Source organism: Bombus vancouverensis, chromosome 1 (assembly GCF_051014615.1).
Source record: "Bombus vancouverensis nearcticus chromosome 1, iyBomVanc1_principal, whole genome shotgun sequence".
Taxonomy (NCBI): domain Eukaryota; kingdom Metazoa; phylum Arthropoda; class Insecta; order Hymenoptera; family Apidae; genus Bombus; species Bombus vancouverensis.
In genome coordinates this window covers 13,780,875-13,800,944 of record NC_134911.1, presented here as the reverse complement: position 1 = coordinate 13,800,944, position 20,070 = coordinate 13,780,875, and the positions used below count along the sequence as shown (strand labels likewise).

The 20,070-nt window shown below is 41.7% G+C and overlaps 1 protein-coding gene across 4 annotated transcripts in view; it reads right to left on the bottom strand.

Moving 5' to 3' along the window:
• Nucleotides 1-4,940: 4,940 nt before the first annotated feature.
• Nucleotides 4,941-20,070, bottom strand: part of LOC117153378 (discoidin domain-containing receptor 2) — a 134,298-nt gene continuing 119,168 nt past the window's right edge. For all 4 annotated transcript variants that reach the window (XM_076619828.1, XM_076619830.1, XM_033327374.2 and 1 more), the window contains 5 exons: nucleotides 19,201-19,656; nucleotides 14,499-14,706; nucleotides 13,465-14,016; nucleotides 13,012-13,109; nucleotides 4,941-11,850 (listed from right to left, as the gene is read on the bottom strand). In XM_076619828.1, coding sequence (XP_076475943.1) covers nucleotides 11,683-11,850; nucleotides 13,012-13,109; nucleotides 13,465-14,016; nucleotides 14,499-14,706; nucleotides 19,201-19,656 — 1,482 coding nt within the window. In that variant the 3' untranslated portion in view covers nucleotides 4,941-11,682. The remainder of the gene's footprint in view (nucleotides 11,851-13,011; nucleotides 13,110-13,464; nucleotides 14,017-14,498; nucleotides 14,707-19,200; nucleotides 19,657-20,070) is intronic.

Below are 20,070 nucleotides of genomic sequence, written 5' to 3'. Positions count from 1 at the left end.
TAAGGGATCGGGCGGCTCAGAGGGAGATTAATCTCTTGAAAGCTCGCACGTTGTAATCCAACGGGTTCTCATTATTCACATTGTACGTACCGAATATATCGTGTGTGCTAATTCGTCAAACTAGTTTACCTTTATTTCCTATAATTAACGTAATGAAGAGTAAACCAGAACAATCCATTTGGGTTGTCGATATTTACACACTAGCGCGAATATAAGTATTCCAATATCAATACTAATTTTTGAACTAAACCATACTAAATTAATTAATAAATTGTAAATAAGTAAATGTTATGCCAGAAATAAAAGCAGCATTGTCGATTTATTACGTATAATTATTTAAATATTAGAAAACACGTTTGTTATCCTATTATTCTGTTTAGGAAATTTCTTATATTGATAGTAGTTAATAGATAGCCTTATATTAAAAACAGCAAAAACTTCAAGAGGAATATTTGTAGATATAGTGCTAAGTTATCATTCGAAGATGTTCGTAACGAATTTATGGCTGTATAAATACATCCGTTTTAACTTTATTACTTGAACATTGCAACCAATCTTCTACAGAATATTTTCTGCGTTAGTATGACATGCAAGGTATTTCACAGGTACAATACGTTCAAATATTTATCCTACGTATACTACATGCGAGGACTATGTCTCTTTTAGCCACCTAGCTCCTGTTAAATTGTTAATCAGACTGTTGCCTAATATAATAGGATATATAAATATTAATTGTGCAATTTATACCTCAATACCTAAATATACCCCACATAATGTAGACCTAAATATAATAAAAATTACGTAATTATTTTTCTAATTTCATAAAAATATCACATCATTATATTACTCGTAATTAACTTACTAACATTTTCGTTTCCGTCTATTTCTGATTTTTATTCAAATTATCTCTATTTTTCTTAACCTTCTTTAAACTTCACAGAGCGAAGTTATGTTTAAAATTCGCCAAAGAGGTTTCCCGAATTCCCGTAATTCGAGGTTTTCGAGAACTTTCGAGACCGGAATTGTATTCGCTTCGTAGGTGATGCGTTGACTGCCATGATTTCGTGGTTACCACGTATTCGTCCATCCATACGCGCAGAATTCCAGGGGCACACGATTGTTAAACCTCTCGCTTAGCATCCGGTTCGTAAAGTTCCACCGTGGGCAGCAGCAGGCTCAGATTTACTTGCGGCTAACGTAGTTACCTGTTAGCCTGGGGTTACGGTAAAGCTCGCTTTATCGTGCCAGAAATCTCGTGGATACGTTGTCATAGTTCAACGCTTACGACATGATTCCTGTTTTCTATTGGCTGCCATTCTCTCTCTCTCTCTCTCTCTCTTCTCCGCTCCTTCGCTGCTGAGTTACGCCTATTGTGTGTTGCAGACACTCGCGCGAATACCGTGTCGATAATTTCCAGGAAATAAGCTGTTATTTCTTTGAGAATTATGCGGAAATTAATCTGGAACTTGCGTGGTAAAATTACATCTTTGGAAATTTTATGGTAAGCTGAATATAAGTTTGTTCGTGTTTTTTATGGATTCTTTAGAAGTTTCTTTAAGAGATGTTTTAATTAAAGTCTATCTAATCGATATCGTGTATATTGTTTTATTACACTATCTTTGGCAACTTATTCGTCTTATTATTTTAAGTCTCTTTCTTTTTTGGTCAAGAAGTTTGTAATTGTAAATTTTCTCCGAATTGTTTGACGATTCTCCCGAAGAACGTTCTCTACATCTTTAAATAATTGAAAATTAGATGAAACAGGTTATCAGAGACATTATCATCTGTCATCTGATTTTAGCTGGAATCTAAGAGTAATAGTTCTACGAGCTTTTAAATTTGTGTGAATTTTCCTCTCTGCATATTTATCTACTATAACTAACACAGATAACATCATCATATATCCTTAAGAACGCATATTGCTAGAACATTACTTACTTTACATATCCATAACGAAACGAAATATCCATTTCGAAATATAATATATAATTTCCAAAAAAATATCGCATGTCATATTTCAAATTTAAAAAGAAATTTAAATCTCATGTGACACTCAACCTTATTTTCAAATTGCGGTACGTACTCAGTTATTTTCTCGCGGTTAATCTTTGTTCCCTTCAAATTTATAAAAGGGAGCATATTTATCCACGGAATCTGTCCTCTGCCTCCTAATAAGTGCCAAGGACCAACGTCTAATCTCGTAGTAAATTAAGAAACGTGATGTCAACCATCTAGAATGCGGAACTCTGCGTGGCACAAAGGCACTCTTCGTCATCCCATGCCTCCGATTCGACCGTAATTTCGGATGTGATGCAGCAACATTTTCGACCCGGGGATATATTTGCCATCACACGTTCGTTCGTCAGAACCGTGTGATGGATGGGAAACAATAATGGCACCCGTTAGAGGGTTGCGCAGGAAACGCATTAACGCGCCTACCTTTTCGTCATCCTCAGGTGAAGGAGTCGATTGTGGCCACCGACTGTTCCTGAAACCTTCCAGAAAGCCATCTAAGAAATGCCCTATATAGGGGTGTTTCGAATGAATATCATTGGGTTATGTGGGCGTTGACATAACGTCAATTTTACTTTCATATTCCATTAAGGAAACCTTTTATCGCTGAATGGTATCATGAAAAATCATTTCCATTGCGTTCCTGACATATTCCTGTTCCGATATAAAGCAGATAAATAAAAGCAAGCTGTATAATTGAGTCCAAGTGAAATTTTATACTTGAATTCTTCCGAAATATTCTTGAATATTCTCAAATATTTGATTTCAGGAAGAATTTTATAATATAGTGGAGATATCGATGAGCATCTTGAAATTTTCTTGGACATATTGAGAACATAGAATATCTAGAAACGAATACCTACAATTAGGCACTCAGAACCTAAAATTAAATCTAAACATAAACGGCGTAGTTTGGCCACGAGTCGTAGAAAAATGTGAAAGGTGAAATCAGAATAAAATAGCATTAAAGATTGAAATATAAAAATATTAATCTAAGTTATCATTATTCGAAGGCGCCGATAATTTAATCGTATCTAGGCAAACAACGGTACAATAATATCTCACAACCGTGCGTCTCAATAACGTTCCGCGTTATTCCTTCACAAAAAAAAAAAAAAAGATGAACGAGTCTTCCCTCGATGAAGAAACTAGCCAGTGAACCGCAATTAGTACGATTTTCGGTAGCGACCGCTTGCAAACAGCATAATTATCCGAGTGCGTATTCGCTGAAATTTATATCCGTCTCGGATAACGAGTTAAAGAATAAAAGAAACGAGGGTTGGAAGAAAGGGGGAACGGCGGCCAGTGTTGCACGGCTGCCGCTGCTTAAGGGAAGTAACGAGCACTAATAACCGCGAGAATTAATTAACAGCCGACCGAGGCAAAGGGGCAGAGTGGTATAACTTGGAAGGGAATACATTCACCGCGAAAGAATACATTTTAAACACGGCGGTGTGCATCTTACTCGCGTCTAGGATTTAAGACCGTCTCGGTGGCCTGGCTAGATTCAGAAATGCTGAAAACGCTGAAAGGAAGCCTCGGTGCAAAAAGAGAGCAGTAAACGTGCTAAAGGAAAAGAAAGAAACGAGGAGAAGAAGAGCGTATCGGACTCTAGATCTATGCGTTGGGTTTCTCTTCGTGAAAGAAAATACCTGAATGAAGAAGGCCGCGCGAGGAGGAAAGAAATGGGAAAAAAGAACGGGAAATGGAGAACGAAATGGAGGGGAACGCACAAACGATAGAGCGTGAAGCGGCTTGTCGAGGGCGAATTAAAGAGGAGCTCCGTAGGAAAAGAAGAAGAGACGACCGGGAGAGGAAAAGCGGGAGCGAGGAAACGGCGTGTCACCGGGCTCCCGCAGTCATTAAAAACCGTAGCCCCGTCGTTCTGGCCATTAGAATGACAAATGACGTCGTTGACGGTGCCAAATTAGCACGATGAAAGGACGACAGCCACCTCGCGGAAGGCTGTCATGACGCGAGTTGTACGCGGCTACATCGGTCTCCGCTTGTAAAATCTCTGCCAAAGGACGCGGACCGTTTACGCGAGCAGTTTTTGCCCACAGTCATGCGAATGAAATACCGACGACTGCTCGCGATTATTACTGCACCTTTATTACTGTCATTTTCCGCGTAGTTCTAATTTTTCGTCGGTTAATGGACGGTCTCGATGTAAGTCGGTGCTTTCAGACATTTCTGCTCGGTGACGACTAACGATCGAACGCGAGAGAATACGCGTGGCAATAATCAAAGAGTGACCGGGCCGCTTTCAAACGCGTATCCATTCATTAAGGTTAAGCAGCATTTACGAAGCACGATCGGTTCCGCATTCAGCCAGCTGGTAGCCGGATTACCGTAGCATTACCTGGTAATTAGCTTCCGATGAGTCCACGCTTCATTGGCCACGTCCCTTGCTCGATTCGTCTCGTTGATATTCTCGTGCCTTCGATGAAATCGATCCCGATAACTCGATCGGATTTCCCGCATTCGTTTCCTATAATTAATTCTCTGACGCGATTCCTCCCTCTAAATATACGTCGACGCTCGTTCGCCCGGTTAATTTCTATCGGCGAGGATTTATCGTCGGTGACCGTAGCGTAGAAATGTCATCGGAACACACTGATCGAATATCAATCTTGTTTCATACGTTCGACGTCGCTCTTACTACGTCAATAAGTAACAAATTTAAAATATACGCGGAGATGAAATATTTAGCCGATGGACGCGTACCTTTGACAAACCCGTTTTCCCCGCCTCGATCTTCCACAATCTACAACGTCAACAGGCTCGCCAAACTGTCGAATTACAAACGTAACGCGTTAACGAGAAAATAGCGGAACGCGTTAAACGCAAGGAGAAGGGACGATGGATCCGTAAATCAGGGATAAAACGAATTGTCGTTGGGTCCATCGGACATTTATAGACTCAAATTCGCTTCGCTAAAAGTTTTATTTCGTCCAATCCAGGACAGATAGACTGGTCTGTGTTTCCTCTGTGTGTATGCAATTGGAAGAGTGTGTGTGTCTTCTCTTGTGTATCTCTTCGTGTACGATACGCGTGTGTGTTTCTCGTGTGTGCACGTGTTACACTTCGTTACACGTAGTTGTTTCCTCCTACGTCGCAATTAGTACAATATAATATGTATAGTTTTATTTTCGTCTATCTCGTTAGCATACAAAAGGATACAGGCACACAAATATCAAATATGCATCCGGTACTCGTTATTACTATTGATCAATTATAATTACACTCACAGTGGTATCTTTTATTTATTTATTTTTTTTACCTTTTCATCATTATTATTATTATTATTCCATGTCTCGCAATCACGCGTACATACATCCTTCATATGTAAATTTTCACGCTTTCCGTCGTTCGTTCTTCATTCTCTTACAAGTTACACGCTATATGTTACAATTATATACAAAATGGTCACTTCCCGTGTCTCGACGGGCTTATTTATAATACGTTTACACATATTATGTATAAATTACAATTGCTATATACATTGAGAGATAATGCGGCGCGTTTAATAGTTCCGGGGTGGCGAAAATGTTTCCTGAACCGTCGTCCTGTTAAACCTATGATATAAACCGATCGTCGTTGTTTTCCATCCTCGTACCTGCTCGTCGCGTTCCCTTCTACTCGTTGCGTGCTTGTGTAGCTGCACGTAAGCATCCGACATCCCTCATATTTGCACGATCGATGTCGATACGCGAGGTGGTCGAAGTGAACGCAACAACAGTGTCGCTCTGACGATATTTTATTTAGAGATTGTTTCGACAAACAGGCGCTTATTCAAACGAGACTTCGATAGAGTTATATATTTGAGCAAGAAATGCACCGAGATCGACGCCACAGCTGTTTTATTGCAAACTTACATTGATTTCAGTACATACTGTATTTTCAAGTTATGCTAAATTTCTCTAAACTATAACTTACAATATTATCGTTCCTCTCGTACAACATCTAATTCACAGTAACGAAGACAAAACGAACGAAACTCACAAACTTTCACATTTTACTTAAACAATTGCGAGTTGGTCGTTACTTGTTCGATTGAATTTTAATTTAAATCCCAGCCTCAAGATTCGAGTACCCCCGTAATTCGCTCAATAAATTCTATAAATTCTACTTTAGTTCCTCAACGACATGACCTAAGAGAAGTTGAAAAAAACCGGCAAATACAGTATAAAACATTTCACATTTTATATTATCGTCATACGTAACGTAACTGTTGACATTTGCTTCCTGCAAAAAGCACAATGTACGCATTTTTTGTTATGTCCGAAATACAAAAAAACTTAAGAACAAAGAGATAATTATCTTGTAAAACGTTTAGAATTATTCGTCGGTTTATCACGCTATCAAAGAATTAACAAGAAACAATAGTCCTCGGTGTTGTTCGCCCCAGCCTCTCGTGTCTGACTACTACGTTTGCATCTACTGAACGTGCCAGTACCATCGACGCATAAATTCTGGCTGATCCCCGAGTCTTCTCTGCCACGACCAACAACTTTCGTCGGGCATCTAACAACACTTTCGTGTGTGTGATGCAGACTCACGCATAATATCACCCCGAGGCTCGATCAAACGCTTTGACTCGTCCCGTTTTCTTTTTAATCCTCGCCTATTACGAGGCTCGCGAGCGCACGCACTTGTACGTCTTGGAATAAAAGATGGGCCAGTTTTTCCCCTGTTGGCCGTCACTATCGGCGTGCTTCTTCCCGCATTTCTCATGTCGGATCGAAAAAGGGTTGTAACGGCTGATTTATGCACGGGACTTTCTTCGGTTGCCTCGCTGCAGCTCTCCCCCTACAGCCTTCGTGTCTTTTCCGTATCGTAGGTACCGATGCAGAACCGATCGCGTCGTATCTCGAACGATATCGCCGGACCGTGTTTTCGCGTATCGTCGCATCGACGTTCAGACAGCGGGAATAAAAAAGGCTATGGCCTCATAAAGGCCGCGCCACAGGAAACAGAAGTCGCGACGGTATGGTAATCGTTGCATCGGGCGCGTATCGAAAAGTCTCGTAGACTCGACGAGCAGTAGATGGAACGAGGAGGTCGCGAGGAGTCTTGGTCGATGTTAATATCAAACGACAAGGTGCGTTGAAAAGGGCAATGCTCGATCGAAGTTCTTTCATAGGGATTTTTTGTTAGGGAGCATTCTACTTGCCGAGCTTCTAGATCGTTCTGCCTTCGTCGTTACGAGCCGGACTAACGTGGAAATTGTTCTGCCTACACAGACGTTCTAAGAAAAAGGTTGGCGGTGGATATAGCGGTGCAAAAGAAATACATTCTCGATTCGCGTCTTTTTTAGAAAATGGGTATAAATTTAAATAACTGCCGGGTAGTTTAATGATAAACGACTCGACGAAGGGAAAATCCTCGCAACTCACATCGTTTACGTTATCTCGCGATTATTACGATTTCGAGAAGAACTATCGCTTCCTGAGATGTAAAATCGTGGCGAATATATCCCGTTGAAGATAAAACGGATCTTCCCCCTCAACGCTGCGAGAGAGTATAGAACGTGTGCGTGTAAAGTTTAATAAAACTCGCGCGAATAAGGCTGTGAGCCACTGGGAGAGAGAGTTGCAGCGACGATTTAGAACGAGCGTGCGATATCTCGACGATCTCGGTGCATACTCGGCGCACCGTTGTCATTGACATGTCGGCAGCATGCAGCTTCGCTGCACAAAGGAACCATAAAGTATCCTAAGAAGTACGCTGCGAGCAGGCACGAAAGTACCGTCCTTCGTCATCTTTATCTTCCTCCTCGTATCCCAAAGAAGAGGGAGTGTGCACCATCTTTAACGATCTCCTTCCATTTTTTTCCACTCCTTTACACCCTTTCCATCTCTTTTATCTCTTTTTTTTTTCTTACTCTTTATTAGCGAATCTCTAAGAACCTTCGGAATTCGCTCCGACCCCTGACCGGTTATTGATTTAATTCTTCCTTAACGTATAGTCTGCACGTGAACGTCATTCTCCTTTTACCGTCTGTGCACGCTTTAAGATAAATTGACGATTATTGCCAGAAGCGGACTGCCTAGGTACTGGAAGTGCAGGAAGTTCAAGGTACTTAATGCTCGGTGCCGGGGTTATTGCAGAAGTTCGGTGAAAAATTGCGGCGCGCAATAAGGATCTCCGTTTCCTTTCTCTGTCCGAGCTCGCGTAAGGCTGTCAACGGAAGTTTGAAAGCTGAACGCGATGCGGAGGAACATCGTGGAACGCGCGATACCGGAACTCGTGTTCACAGCTTCTCGATCGTCGCGATGCCGGATACAAAATGAGAAAGGACCTTGAAGCAACCGTTCTCTCTTCTTTCCTTTCATTCTCGTTCGCTCTTGTCAGTCCGCCGCTGAATTATTGCGATAACGTCGAAAACGATAACGCTTGTACGCGATATTCTTTTTCCCTTTGCGATTCGTTTCATTTTCTTCGCTTTTCTTTTGCTTTTAAATCTTGGATAAAATGAAAGTTAAAAGATAACAACGGTAGAAAGAAAGAACAGAAAACGACGATTATTATTGCGACCAAGTTATTTGCTCAGTGCCCCCCAACTTAAGGCGCTTGAAAGGTGTGTATAGGTAAGAAAGTATACGTGTGTGTGTGCGTGTGTGTGTATGTTGTGTGTGTGTGTCACGAGGTCCCTAACGGTTATATTTACACTCGAAGCACTCGAAGCTGTCACTCTTACGGTTTACTTTTAACATTCTACGGTGGCGACGATTAAACACTAAATATACATAGGTAAGTTTCCGATCGTTGTTAGATGCTACGCGTGTATCCCTTCGTTCGGCCAGGAACGAGAACGCGGCTTCGGTAAGAAAACTCTTCGTTGAATCTTTCATTAAACGATCTTTGCGTAAACATTGCAACTCCTTTACATCCGATAGAGTATAGAAGTAAAAGGCTCGAAGTATAAATCGAAAATATATTTTGTAAGCGTTCTATACATAGTTGCTTCGAGAATCGTTCACTTAATAAAAGAGAAGTGCGCCGAGATTCGACGAAGAGCTTCCTCGTGGAAGTTAGCGCGAGATCTATCAAATGTGCCTAGAGTCACGTCTCGCTTCTGCCTTCGTCTCGTTCTTCTAACTTTTATTAGTATTAGTTTTCTTAACATATCACAATGTGGTTGGTTCTCTCCATGCTCGCGTTAAATCACGTTTATCTATTTACCATTATTTTCTCGCATCGTTTCTTCGCGTTTTTTTTCATCTTTTACGTACACATGTATTTAATTATTGTTGTCTCATCCCTGTATTGTCGATTCCTTACGCCGGTTAATCCCTTGATTTTTATTTTCTCGTTGCATGAAGGCGATGTCGGTAGTGATAGAGAAATAAAGTTGGGCTTATACAATATATATATAATATATATATAATATATCGTTATTATACGCTTAAAATTCGCCGACGCGCCATAATTACGCATTACCTTTGTTGTATTTATATATCTATTTATATATATATATATTTATATAATTTTTTTTATCTCTTCCCTCGTATATATATCGCACATATACGCGTACGTGTGTATAATACGTATATAAATTAAAGATTCGTTTACGGGGCGTTATATGCTGCGATAATAAATAATACGGCAAAACACATACGAAGGCGCGTACACGTGCCTCTTTGCACGTATTACAGCATAGTCGGGATACTGGATTATTTATCTGACGTCAGTCTTGTGTGAGGCGGGATCGAAGCTCGCTAACGTTCTCCTTTTCCCACAAATCTTTTGTTCACCCCCCTCTCCCGTCCACCCCAAGCCTGTTCTTCCACGTCCCTACCGCTACCGTTTTCCGTTCGATATCATCGCGTCGATCTCCGCACGTTCTCGTCCCCCTATCCTTTTTTAGCTTCGCTCCTGTTCTTACCACGACAATACTTGACGTTCGTTCTATCACGCAGGAATCGTTCATGAATAGCATTCCAAAGCAACAATTAACGGCGATTAATTATCGGTCGTGAGCAGAAATCGCCAAAACCGAATAAATATTTTTACTAGAATAAAAAGACCAAAAATAAAAAAAGAAACCGTTTCTCTGTTTCTTCTTTCTTCGCCTCCGATTGCTTCTTACTTTACCTTTTTTTTTTTATTTTTTGTCTTTTTTCACTCTGCCGTTTTATCGTTTGCCTAGCCACGGATCGATAGCGAGCTCGATCTGGTTGCACATGCGCGCCGAACAGACGAAACCATTAAACACGCGATTCCTTCTGGAAATCCGCTCGGTCGCGTAGCTGCGCCGCGCCAAGTCGCGCCCAGTTGCATCGCGCCGGTTCTCTTATCGCGGCCGCGTTTTTCCGCGGCGAAAACACGACCTACGCGAATTACAATTTCGTTCGCGGAACAACGGTTCAACGAAGCTGCTAACGCTCGTGCATTTTATCGGCCCGGAAGAAATGTAGCATCGCGCGGAAAAACGTTCCGAACACGCGAGGCTGTATCAACGAAAAATACGACTCTCTTTACCTCCTCCCTCTTTGCTCTTTTTACTCTCTTCTTTCAGCCGGAACTTCTAAACCCTCTAACTCACTCACGGAGTTTGGAATTTAAGGGAGAAGAGGGTTACAGGATAACTTTTTCGCGCGTGTTCCATCCTGGCCTAGCTTCGCAAAGCTTCGCTGCGGGGAACGAAAGTCTTTTGAACGGAAAGAAAGTTCGGCAACTGCGGCGTGCGAACGCGTTTCCAAATAACGCGGACTCGTAGCGACCCGTGAAATCGAAGCTTCGTTATCCTCGACTATAATAATTCATGAAAACTCGCTGAAGATCGAAGAACGACGCGTGCTACAACGTTTGTTCTTGGTTCGTGGTCGTGTATACACCCTGTTACTCGGTAAAACTGACAGAAAATATAGAGATCGTAGGTGGTTGTGCTCGACGCGTCGATTTCACGAATCGCGCTTCTTTTTCATTAGTTTCGACGAGACGAATTTCCAGAGAAGAGTCTCGGCAGCTTGCTGCCGTTTAACTGATATGCCAATTGTAGTTTCAACTCCGGTTACGCGTATCGCCTACCTGCCGGTTGCAAGTAGGTTAAGTCCTCTTAAGCGCGGCACTCGAGGTATTGCGCCTCTACTCTACGGTACGCTCGGAAAGTGCGCGAATGGCAGTGCTCGTGGAGAAAGATTTCGATGAGATCGAGACCGCGGTTCGAGTGGCTGCGTCGAATCATAGACGGCTTTTCGTCTGTTCCAATCTTTTTTTTTTTTTTTTAATTGGGCCGTTCGAGAATTCCGACGCGAACAAAAAATGTTCTCCATGCCCCGGTTGCGCTCGAACTCGATCTCTTGTCGTTTCCTCTTCTTCGTCCTCTTCTTCCGCTTCGTTTCGACGCTTCGACAGCGCTCGAATTTTCGCTAGATCTTCAGCATCCATTGTAGATTCTTTTTTTCTTTCGGGGAATTAGACTCGACGATCGAATTTATCAAATAGAAACGAACTGGGCGGTACATCGTTGCAACGTAAGATTCGTGGAGAACAGAGAATCGTGTAAAGTGGAAGATTAAAAATAGGAACGATAGATGATAGCCGATCTATGGATGCTGAAGACTTGGATCAAACGGTCGATCTCTCAAGGTGAAGTACGAAATGTTATCGTACCTTGGATCTAGCGGCGTACCGCGTGCATTCCGCAGGATGAAACAGTCCTTACGCATATCTGTGCAAAGAGTGTTCGCGGCGCTTGCTTCCTCTGCGCTCGCGCTCGCAAACTGGTTCCGGGCTCGGAGGATTCGAGTACGTCAGATTACTGGAGCCTCGTGGGGGTGGCGCGCTCATCGGGGGCGGTGGTGGAGGGAAAAAGCTCTGCAAGCACGCCTAATGCAACAGAACGTAAAGAGAATTTAACACGTAGCTTAAGATTTTGTTTGCCTATAGTATTGCCTGTATCACAATTTCTAGAATTTTGTTTACAAAACATCGAGATATAACACTTTCAATGTTGATCTTTGAGATACGAAAATATAGTAACGTAAACCATAATGAAAGAGTATTTACGTTTCGTAAACTTCCAAGCTAACAAATACGTATAACTAAACATTATAGTATTTACGTGCTTTAAACATTCAATAGAGAATAGGACAAAAGTTTCCAACAGACACATTTTCGATTTTATGTTCCACAAGCGATATCTAAAAGAATTTTAACAAATACATAACAAGTGTAAGGGTGTAAATATAAGTATTGCAAATAAACGCTATTATGTAGTTATATAATATCAATTAAAATTCTTTGGAACATCATTGTATTCTCTTAATAATAGTCACTTGATTAAAAATTCCAAACAAACGTATTCTTTCATTATACATAAATAGAGACACAAATTTAGACACAGAATACATGTAGAAGAATTACGGTGTTTCTACAGCAAACATATCGAAAAATCGGAGAAGAGCGGGTGCTTTCATGAGCTTTTTGTTTCAAGTAGATATCTCAATTAGTTGCTGAGATACGAGATTTCAAAGTTTACGGTATAACATGTACCGGAATATGAATGACAACCGAGATTCTTGGAATAGACCTGGCCTACTTCTTTTCCTGGAAATACGTACGTTGAACCACTAGAAAAAAGGCTGACTGCACGTGTGTCACTGACCAACGTGAAGGTGTTCGAGCTTGGGATAGATCAAGAAAAACGTGTGAACGAGATCCCGCTCGTGGAAGCGAGACGGGAATAGAAAATTGTGGTTCTCTCTAAACCACGATATCTCGGCAATGTAAGGTGGTATCGAGATGAAACAAACGGCATTTCAAAGGGTATGATTTCGCGTTGTTGATGTATTGGTTTTGATATTCTATTCGTGCTATGTAATGGTCTATTGTTCGTGGAAGAAATGGTATATTTGATGCTACGGTGCTGATTTAAGCCATTGTCAGTTTATGATCAGAAATGGTCATTGTCGATGGTAAATCAATGACACTTAGTTTAGTGGTATTTTCATAAGTATGAAGTTTCTAAGGTTTCCATTAAGTACTCACCTTTGCGCTACCCCTTGATGAAGACTTGGAGAAAACGCTGTCCTGATCGCTGCTTACACTAGGCACAGGCATTGGTACTGCATAATCGTAGGTGGCATCTGTAAATAAAACGATTAAACTTTGAAAAAGTCGAAGATTTCAACATTTTACTATTGGGCAATTTTTTAATTTGAATCTAATCGAATTTTCAAATTTAAATAAGCCGGCCGTTTCAAAATGACAAAATTGCAATATTTAGAAATAGAAAAACTTGAACGGTTGTAAATTTAAACATTGGAATTTTTGGAAAATTAATCTACAAACTTGAGTCTGAATTTTTATGATAATTCATCGAAACTATTCCCTGAATTCTTGCAACAAAATGCTTATTAAAATCTCGAATTACATAATTACAAATATCAAATATCACCCGAACAAGTATCAAAGCGGTTGTGGGGTATCGATTGCACTTACCAGACTGCTCAACGCTGTCGTGGAGGTCCTTGTTGTCTATAACAACAGTGCTATAACCGTAATAAGCGGCATGAGGCGGTTCTCGGTGCTTGTTCTCGTAGAAGGGTTCCTGATACTCGTCCAACCTGACGTCACCTAGTAGACGATCGTTCAAGTCGCGAGGCAGTGTCGTTAGCTTGGTTCCGGCGTATCGATCGTCGAGTTCCTCGACTCGGTACGTCATCAACGACGGATCCTTCTCCGTGGTACCGTACGCGGATTCCGGCGACAGATGTTGATGATTGCTCGACGGAATCGCGTTCTTGGTACCAAGAGGACTGGCAAAATTCTTTCGTTGCCGATGTCGCGTGACGATCAAGAAAATCGCAACGGCAAGCAGGAGGATGACCGCGGTTAAAACACCGATAATCACGGCCATGTAGGTTGGATCTTCCTGCTTCGCTACTGGAACTTCGGCTTGCAGAGGATTGTCGCGGGCTGAGATTCGATCCCTAAGTCTCGGAGCTTCCGTCGTGGGCGGCGATTCAGGAGTGAAATTTCCGTGAGCGATATCTGTAACGCGACAACAATGCTTCCTTCGTGATCTTGAAATGCCATTTTGCGACAAATAAAAAATAACGTTTGAATAAAGAATATTCTTGCAGAATTGAACTAATATTATCTGCGAAGTTTTCGGAGTCACGAGGTATTAATGTTAGTAGATTTTAGACGTTTTAGAAGTAAATTTTACAAATTACAAATCATTCGATTATCCTGTTATCTATATACCTGTCCTATTTGACAAAAGTGTCGTAAAATTGGATAGAAAAAGTTCTTAAAACGAGTACAATCTACAACTTGGGTCTATTTAAATGCTAATATTATCGAATTATGCGCAAGAGGTCCTAATGTGGCGATTTGAAAGTAGTAAGAATTTATTTGCTGAATTTATACAAGTTTTTTTCAAACATAATTCGTAGATCTGACGGTAGAAGAATTTTTATGGTGATGGTAATTTTCAACTATGAGATATCGTTATCGTAAATAGTAATTACCAGAGTCGAAAGTAATCTCGCTGATCATGATCCACCGTGAGGCGAAGCTGAACTTCAGTTTAACAAACTTGCCAATGCGATGATGCAGCTTGATCGAGATGTTCCTCGAATGCTCGAAGATCCTGTCTTCCATGTACGAGTACACGATCGGGTCACCTGTGTAATATCTTCCGCCGACGCTGAACATTATACTGGCCTCCGAGAACACCTGACATGACAGAGAAACATCTTTCTGTTTTTTCGTATTTCTAATTATACAATATGATATAGAAGGAACCATAAAAATTCCCATCTAACAATCTATACACGAGACCACTCCTCGTCATTTAATATGATATTTTACGATTACGTGTATACTTTCCATAATAATCGAATAAACGATAAACGGATCTTTTTTTCTTGATATCAAGTTCCTGGAGATTGTTTTCTATTTTTAAATTAAGCAACAAGGTCTAAAAGGAAAGACGAAAGTCCCCATTTAGTAAGCTACACGCTATACTAATCTCAGAAAGGAGCAATATGATTGTACTTTACGGCTACGTACTTTCCATAAGAACTGCAATAATAAACGAATCTTCTATCCCGTAATAAAATGTACGAGAACTTATTTCATATTTCACCGGAAGCATCTGAACGAGGCTCGCACAACAGGTATATCCTCGTAAGCCGCGTTACCCGGAAAATATACTCATATATAAAATCGCGGCAAAGGTTGTAGCAGGCAGTAAAATGAAGCTTCTCATTGTGCACGCTAAACATGACGTAGTGGCTAATATTCAACATTAATTATATATATAAATCAGCATCTTAAGCCGAGCAAGCTCTGGAGAACGCTGGCCTGTACGTCGTTCCGGCAAGCTGGATATTAATATATCTCGCGATTCCGCTCGCGCAAATACACACTGGGCTATTTACTACGGACATAACGAGCAACTTTATAGAGGCAACACTCGGTTGACATCGACGACTTCGATAATTGCCAGCCACCCGTGGCTGTGCGTACTCCGCCGGAACGGAGACGCGTGGAATGCTAATTCCACTGCGGGAAAGCGTAAGATAGTTACACGAGAAGAGAATGCCAGCCGGAAACTATGAGTAGGAAGCCCGTGGCAGGCGGGGATCGTGCGAGAAACAGGTAGCGAACAGCGAAAGAGTGGAGAACGGGAAGAGACAGAGAGTGTGAGAGAGAGAGAGGAAGAGAGAGAGAGAGAGAGAGGAAGAACAGGGCGAAGACCAGGAGAACGGCGCGAGAGGCTTGGAAATGGAGATTACAAAGCTGAGATTATCTAACTCTCTTAGCCCCGAACGCAACGACGATGCGTATGGATTTTCAAGGGAGCGCACACCGTTGAAGCTTGCCTTGCTAGAGCAGCTCGTCGACGATGACGGAGGCCTCAACGATAGTAGGAGTATGAGGAAGCCGAAGAAGACGAACGTGGCGGCCACGAAACCGTGCTCAACCACCACGGACGTATATACGAGAGAATATAGTATTCGAGGAACACGGAAGAACGAAAGGGAGAGAGAGATAAGGAGCGCGAAACTGGCGATGCTTTGAAGTGCTGTCTTTCAGAAGACGTGTCCTATCCGCGCGAGCGGGCGCTTGTTAATAGAAGGGGACGTTTAGGGGCGGTTGCTACCATCTCTCATCCCTTACTCGCCCTCATACCTCAAGCCATAGACTGCCGACTTGCCAGACTGTCGGTATTGTATTTGAATACGTGGCGTATCTGCTCTCCGGCTCGTTGCTCGCTAGCATTGTGCGTACGAGAGAGAAAGAACAGAATCCACCTTCAAGCATTCCTGCCGCTAGAGAGTAGAGACCGTTTCTCTTGGTTCTCGACGTTCCCTTCCTGTCTTCCACGAACCATCCTTCCTTCTCGAAGAAGAAGATTCCCCCTTTCGAGCCGATGCAACGTTTCTGCTGCCCTTGCCTCTGCCACCTCTCCGTCATTCCATCTTGCTCGGTAGCGAGTGCACAATCGAGCTTCGAGCCGGGTAATGAGGCGCTCCATTCAAATAAATCTTGATACCAGCAAGGAGAGTGTTTCGAGGCCTATTTTGTCGAGACGAGTATGCCTCAACCGACGTCGACCCGGAAAGCTTCCATTTTCTATCGTTCGCCATTCGCTGGATCGCGCCGGTCATTTTCACGCCAAGAATCCAGTGAAGAGCAGAGGGATTTGCCTTCTTTAATATCTTTATCTCCCATTGATCCTCCAGAAGAGTTTCTTTCCTCTCGCGTTTAGATGGGTACTTAGACCGATTTAGATTCTTCAGCGTATTGTTTGATCAAGGAAAACGATTAAATGTTGGCATACCAATTGAAAGCTACAGGTAAGAAAACGTAATAAGTCACATTACCCGTCTTTTGTAACAAGACAATTTTAAGTTCCAATGTATTGTCAAACGACTCTATATCAAAACTAGTTTTTTATTTTGTCTTGAGATTAAACGTGTGTTTTTATCGTCCTCTTGATTACTTGCAGAATATTAATAACGTTAATTACGTAGACTTATGTCGACTATTATTAACGGTGCATCTCTATTTGATCATACACGTTAGAAACTTTACCTCCTCTACTTTGAACCATACATAAGCACCGAACAGAACAAAAGTAACCATCAATTTAGGTATCTCGTTATTTTACGAAGAAAACAAAGAAACAGGGACGACGACACGAAGAAAGCACTTTAACCTTCTCTGACGCACTCGCTAATACCTTCGTCCCTTCTATCTTGGTTGTTTGTTGTTTTGCAGCCCCTTGGTTGCTCGATTATGGAGCAAAGGCCTTAGCCAGGGTAATGAGGGGCTCCATTGAAATAAATCTTGATACCGGGACGGGGCCATTATATAGAAATTCGTGGCCGGAAGCACGCGGGGCCGGAAAATTTTCCCAGAAACGGGCAACACAGCCGGCGTCGGAACGGCACCAACACCACCATCGCACGTTACTATCGCCAGCGAGCGCCAGCAGAAATTCGGTTGTGGCCAACGCCCATTGTTACCACCCTGTGCAAAATCGCACGGCTCGTTTCCTCTTTCTCTCCTTTCATCCGCTTCAACCCAAGCCAAGGGCCAACCGTTGTTACGCCTCGTTACCCATCCTACGTCCGACCTTGACTTCAACGCGAAAACTGGATTACATGGCGTACGCCATCATTTCTTTCCCTTTCGTGTTACTCCTCCAGGGCGCGATTTAAAGGCAGGCGTTGGATCTTGGCGCGTATTTCGCCGCGATTGTCTGTCCTGTTTTTCCTCCCCTTATCTCTTGTCTCTCCTATTTTCTCTTTTTTCTCTCTCTTATTCGTAACACGTCTAGCTCAGTCTCTTTGCTCTCCTATTCGACGTCTAGTTTTCATCGCTATACTTTTTCTCTCTCTCTCACCCTTCTGTATCGTAGGGTTGGTCGCGCGTTGGCGAGTCACCGACCCGGGCCCTTCCAATTTCCTCCCTGTCGTGCTCGTATCTATCCGCCCTCTTCCTCTTTTTTTCACGCGTTTTCGCGGATATTCGGTGAACGATCATAGAGGAAATTTGAAAATAACGCGGCCGGACTTGCGTTCAAAGAGATCGCCGGTAAAGGGATTACGGTGGAAATTCCATCGTCGGACGGGAGTATCGATAACGGGAACGAATCAAAATATTAAAATTTAAAGTAGACGGATCGAGAAGCGGCTTCCTCCTTTTTTTTTCATTTTCTCCTCTATTTTCTTTGTTTTATCTTTTAAGGTAAAAGTACAGGCAAATTTATTGTACGTTGCTCGATGAAATAACGAAGATGGAGAATATTACGTGATGAAAGCGCTACCGGCACAGGCTAACAAACGCCGTTGAGCGTGACTTTGGCTCTGCAGGTTGTGGAACATAAATACGTGACTGTTCTCGGGGCCAAAAATTTGCCCGAGGGTTCGTTCGTGGGGATCACGACCCGCAAACGTTGGGGAAGGCTCTGGTTTCTCCTACCCGGTTTCCTTTCTGCCTCTTCCTTTTGCTCTACTATCGAAATCACGAGGCTGAATCAACCTGTATTGCATTGGTTACCCATCCCGAACTTTTTAACTTCGTCAATAATCGTTTAATTAAAATTGGACTTCGTCTTTCCTTATTCTATCTTATTATATAGTATCCAAAAAAAAAAAAAAAAAGAAAAAGAAGAAAAGGAAATACTGACAATGTTCTATTAATTATGGCAGATATTGTGCACCTTGTACAGGACGCTTCTACTCGACAATTTTTAGTAAATCCATATGTTTATTGACTGTGTCATATTTACCGAAAAAATCAGTTTTCCTGTTCATCTTCGCATAATGATTAAAACACGATTATAGTACTTACTAGATATTTTACGAAAGTTCACTATACGTGTAAGTTAGACATACAAAACAAATATTTATGTTTGTAAAAGAAGATTTAAAAGAAGAAAACTTTATAAAATTAGATTTTAGAAAATAAGAAAAAAAGAAAATGAGATTAGAACGGATAAAGAAATAATAACCAAAGAAATATCGAATAAATCTTAATTCCTTTTAGATTTGTAACGTTAAGAAATAAAATTCAATAATACACTTTGACTAAAGAACTTACAAACGAAAGATTACATTTACATAACATTACCCTCTAACGAATTCATATCGTTCTCCACAAAAAGCTCATTCAGTATTATTTAAAACTAACTTTACAAAGTTTCACAAAGTTTACCTGTACATCCTTGGTAAACTGATTGTTGCAGAATATGTGCACGGCGGAGAATTCCCTGACGTGGTCAAACTCGAATTTGATCTCGAGAGGATGACCGGACCTGGTGTCGTTTCTCCAACCAACCCATCCCTGACCTCTATCGAAATCGTAATAACTCATCTTGAAGTTATCCGGCCCGATCTTGCCGTCCGTCAGCTGTCCCAGGCCACGTAGAAGCTGGCCGTCCCAGTAACCGTCGTAAGTCGCATCGAAGAACTCCCAGTTGCCACGTTTGTCGCCCTGTGGCATCGAGTACGACACGATCCCATCGTTCCATGGGCAACCGTATAGCTCTACCCGCATGCAAACGGTGCGACGATGATAACTGTACGGCCAGAAGCGAACTTTACTCGCCCACATCGGTGGCTCCAGTTCGTGCTTCGACTCCAGGTAGGTGTTCGTGTTCCCTTTGATCACCTGTGACAAACCATTCATCGATAGGTTAGATACGTTCTGTTTGGAAAGTGTTATTTCTCTTATTATTTGGTAAATTGGAATATTGATCGTTAGCGCTAAAGCTAACTGATGATCGAAGTATAAAAATTGCCCTAAAGAAATTAACGTGAAATGTTTATGAAGAAATAATAACGCGTTTATGTACACGCTTTAACAAAAATCGTTCAGATACTCAAAAATGTATAAAAATGGTAATTTTGATCACTCTACTGATCGTAATGTTTCTTTCTGTGTATCAATTGTGTATCTTTATGATCGTGTATCAATAATTCAGTATTGCTCTTTGCGAACATTCAACTCTTTCATCCTTATCTACTTGCAACTTTCTCTATCGTAATTAAATTGTAAGATTTGTAAAGAACATTCTACGGATGT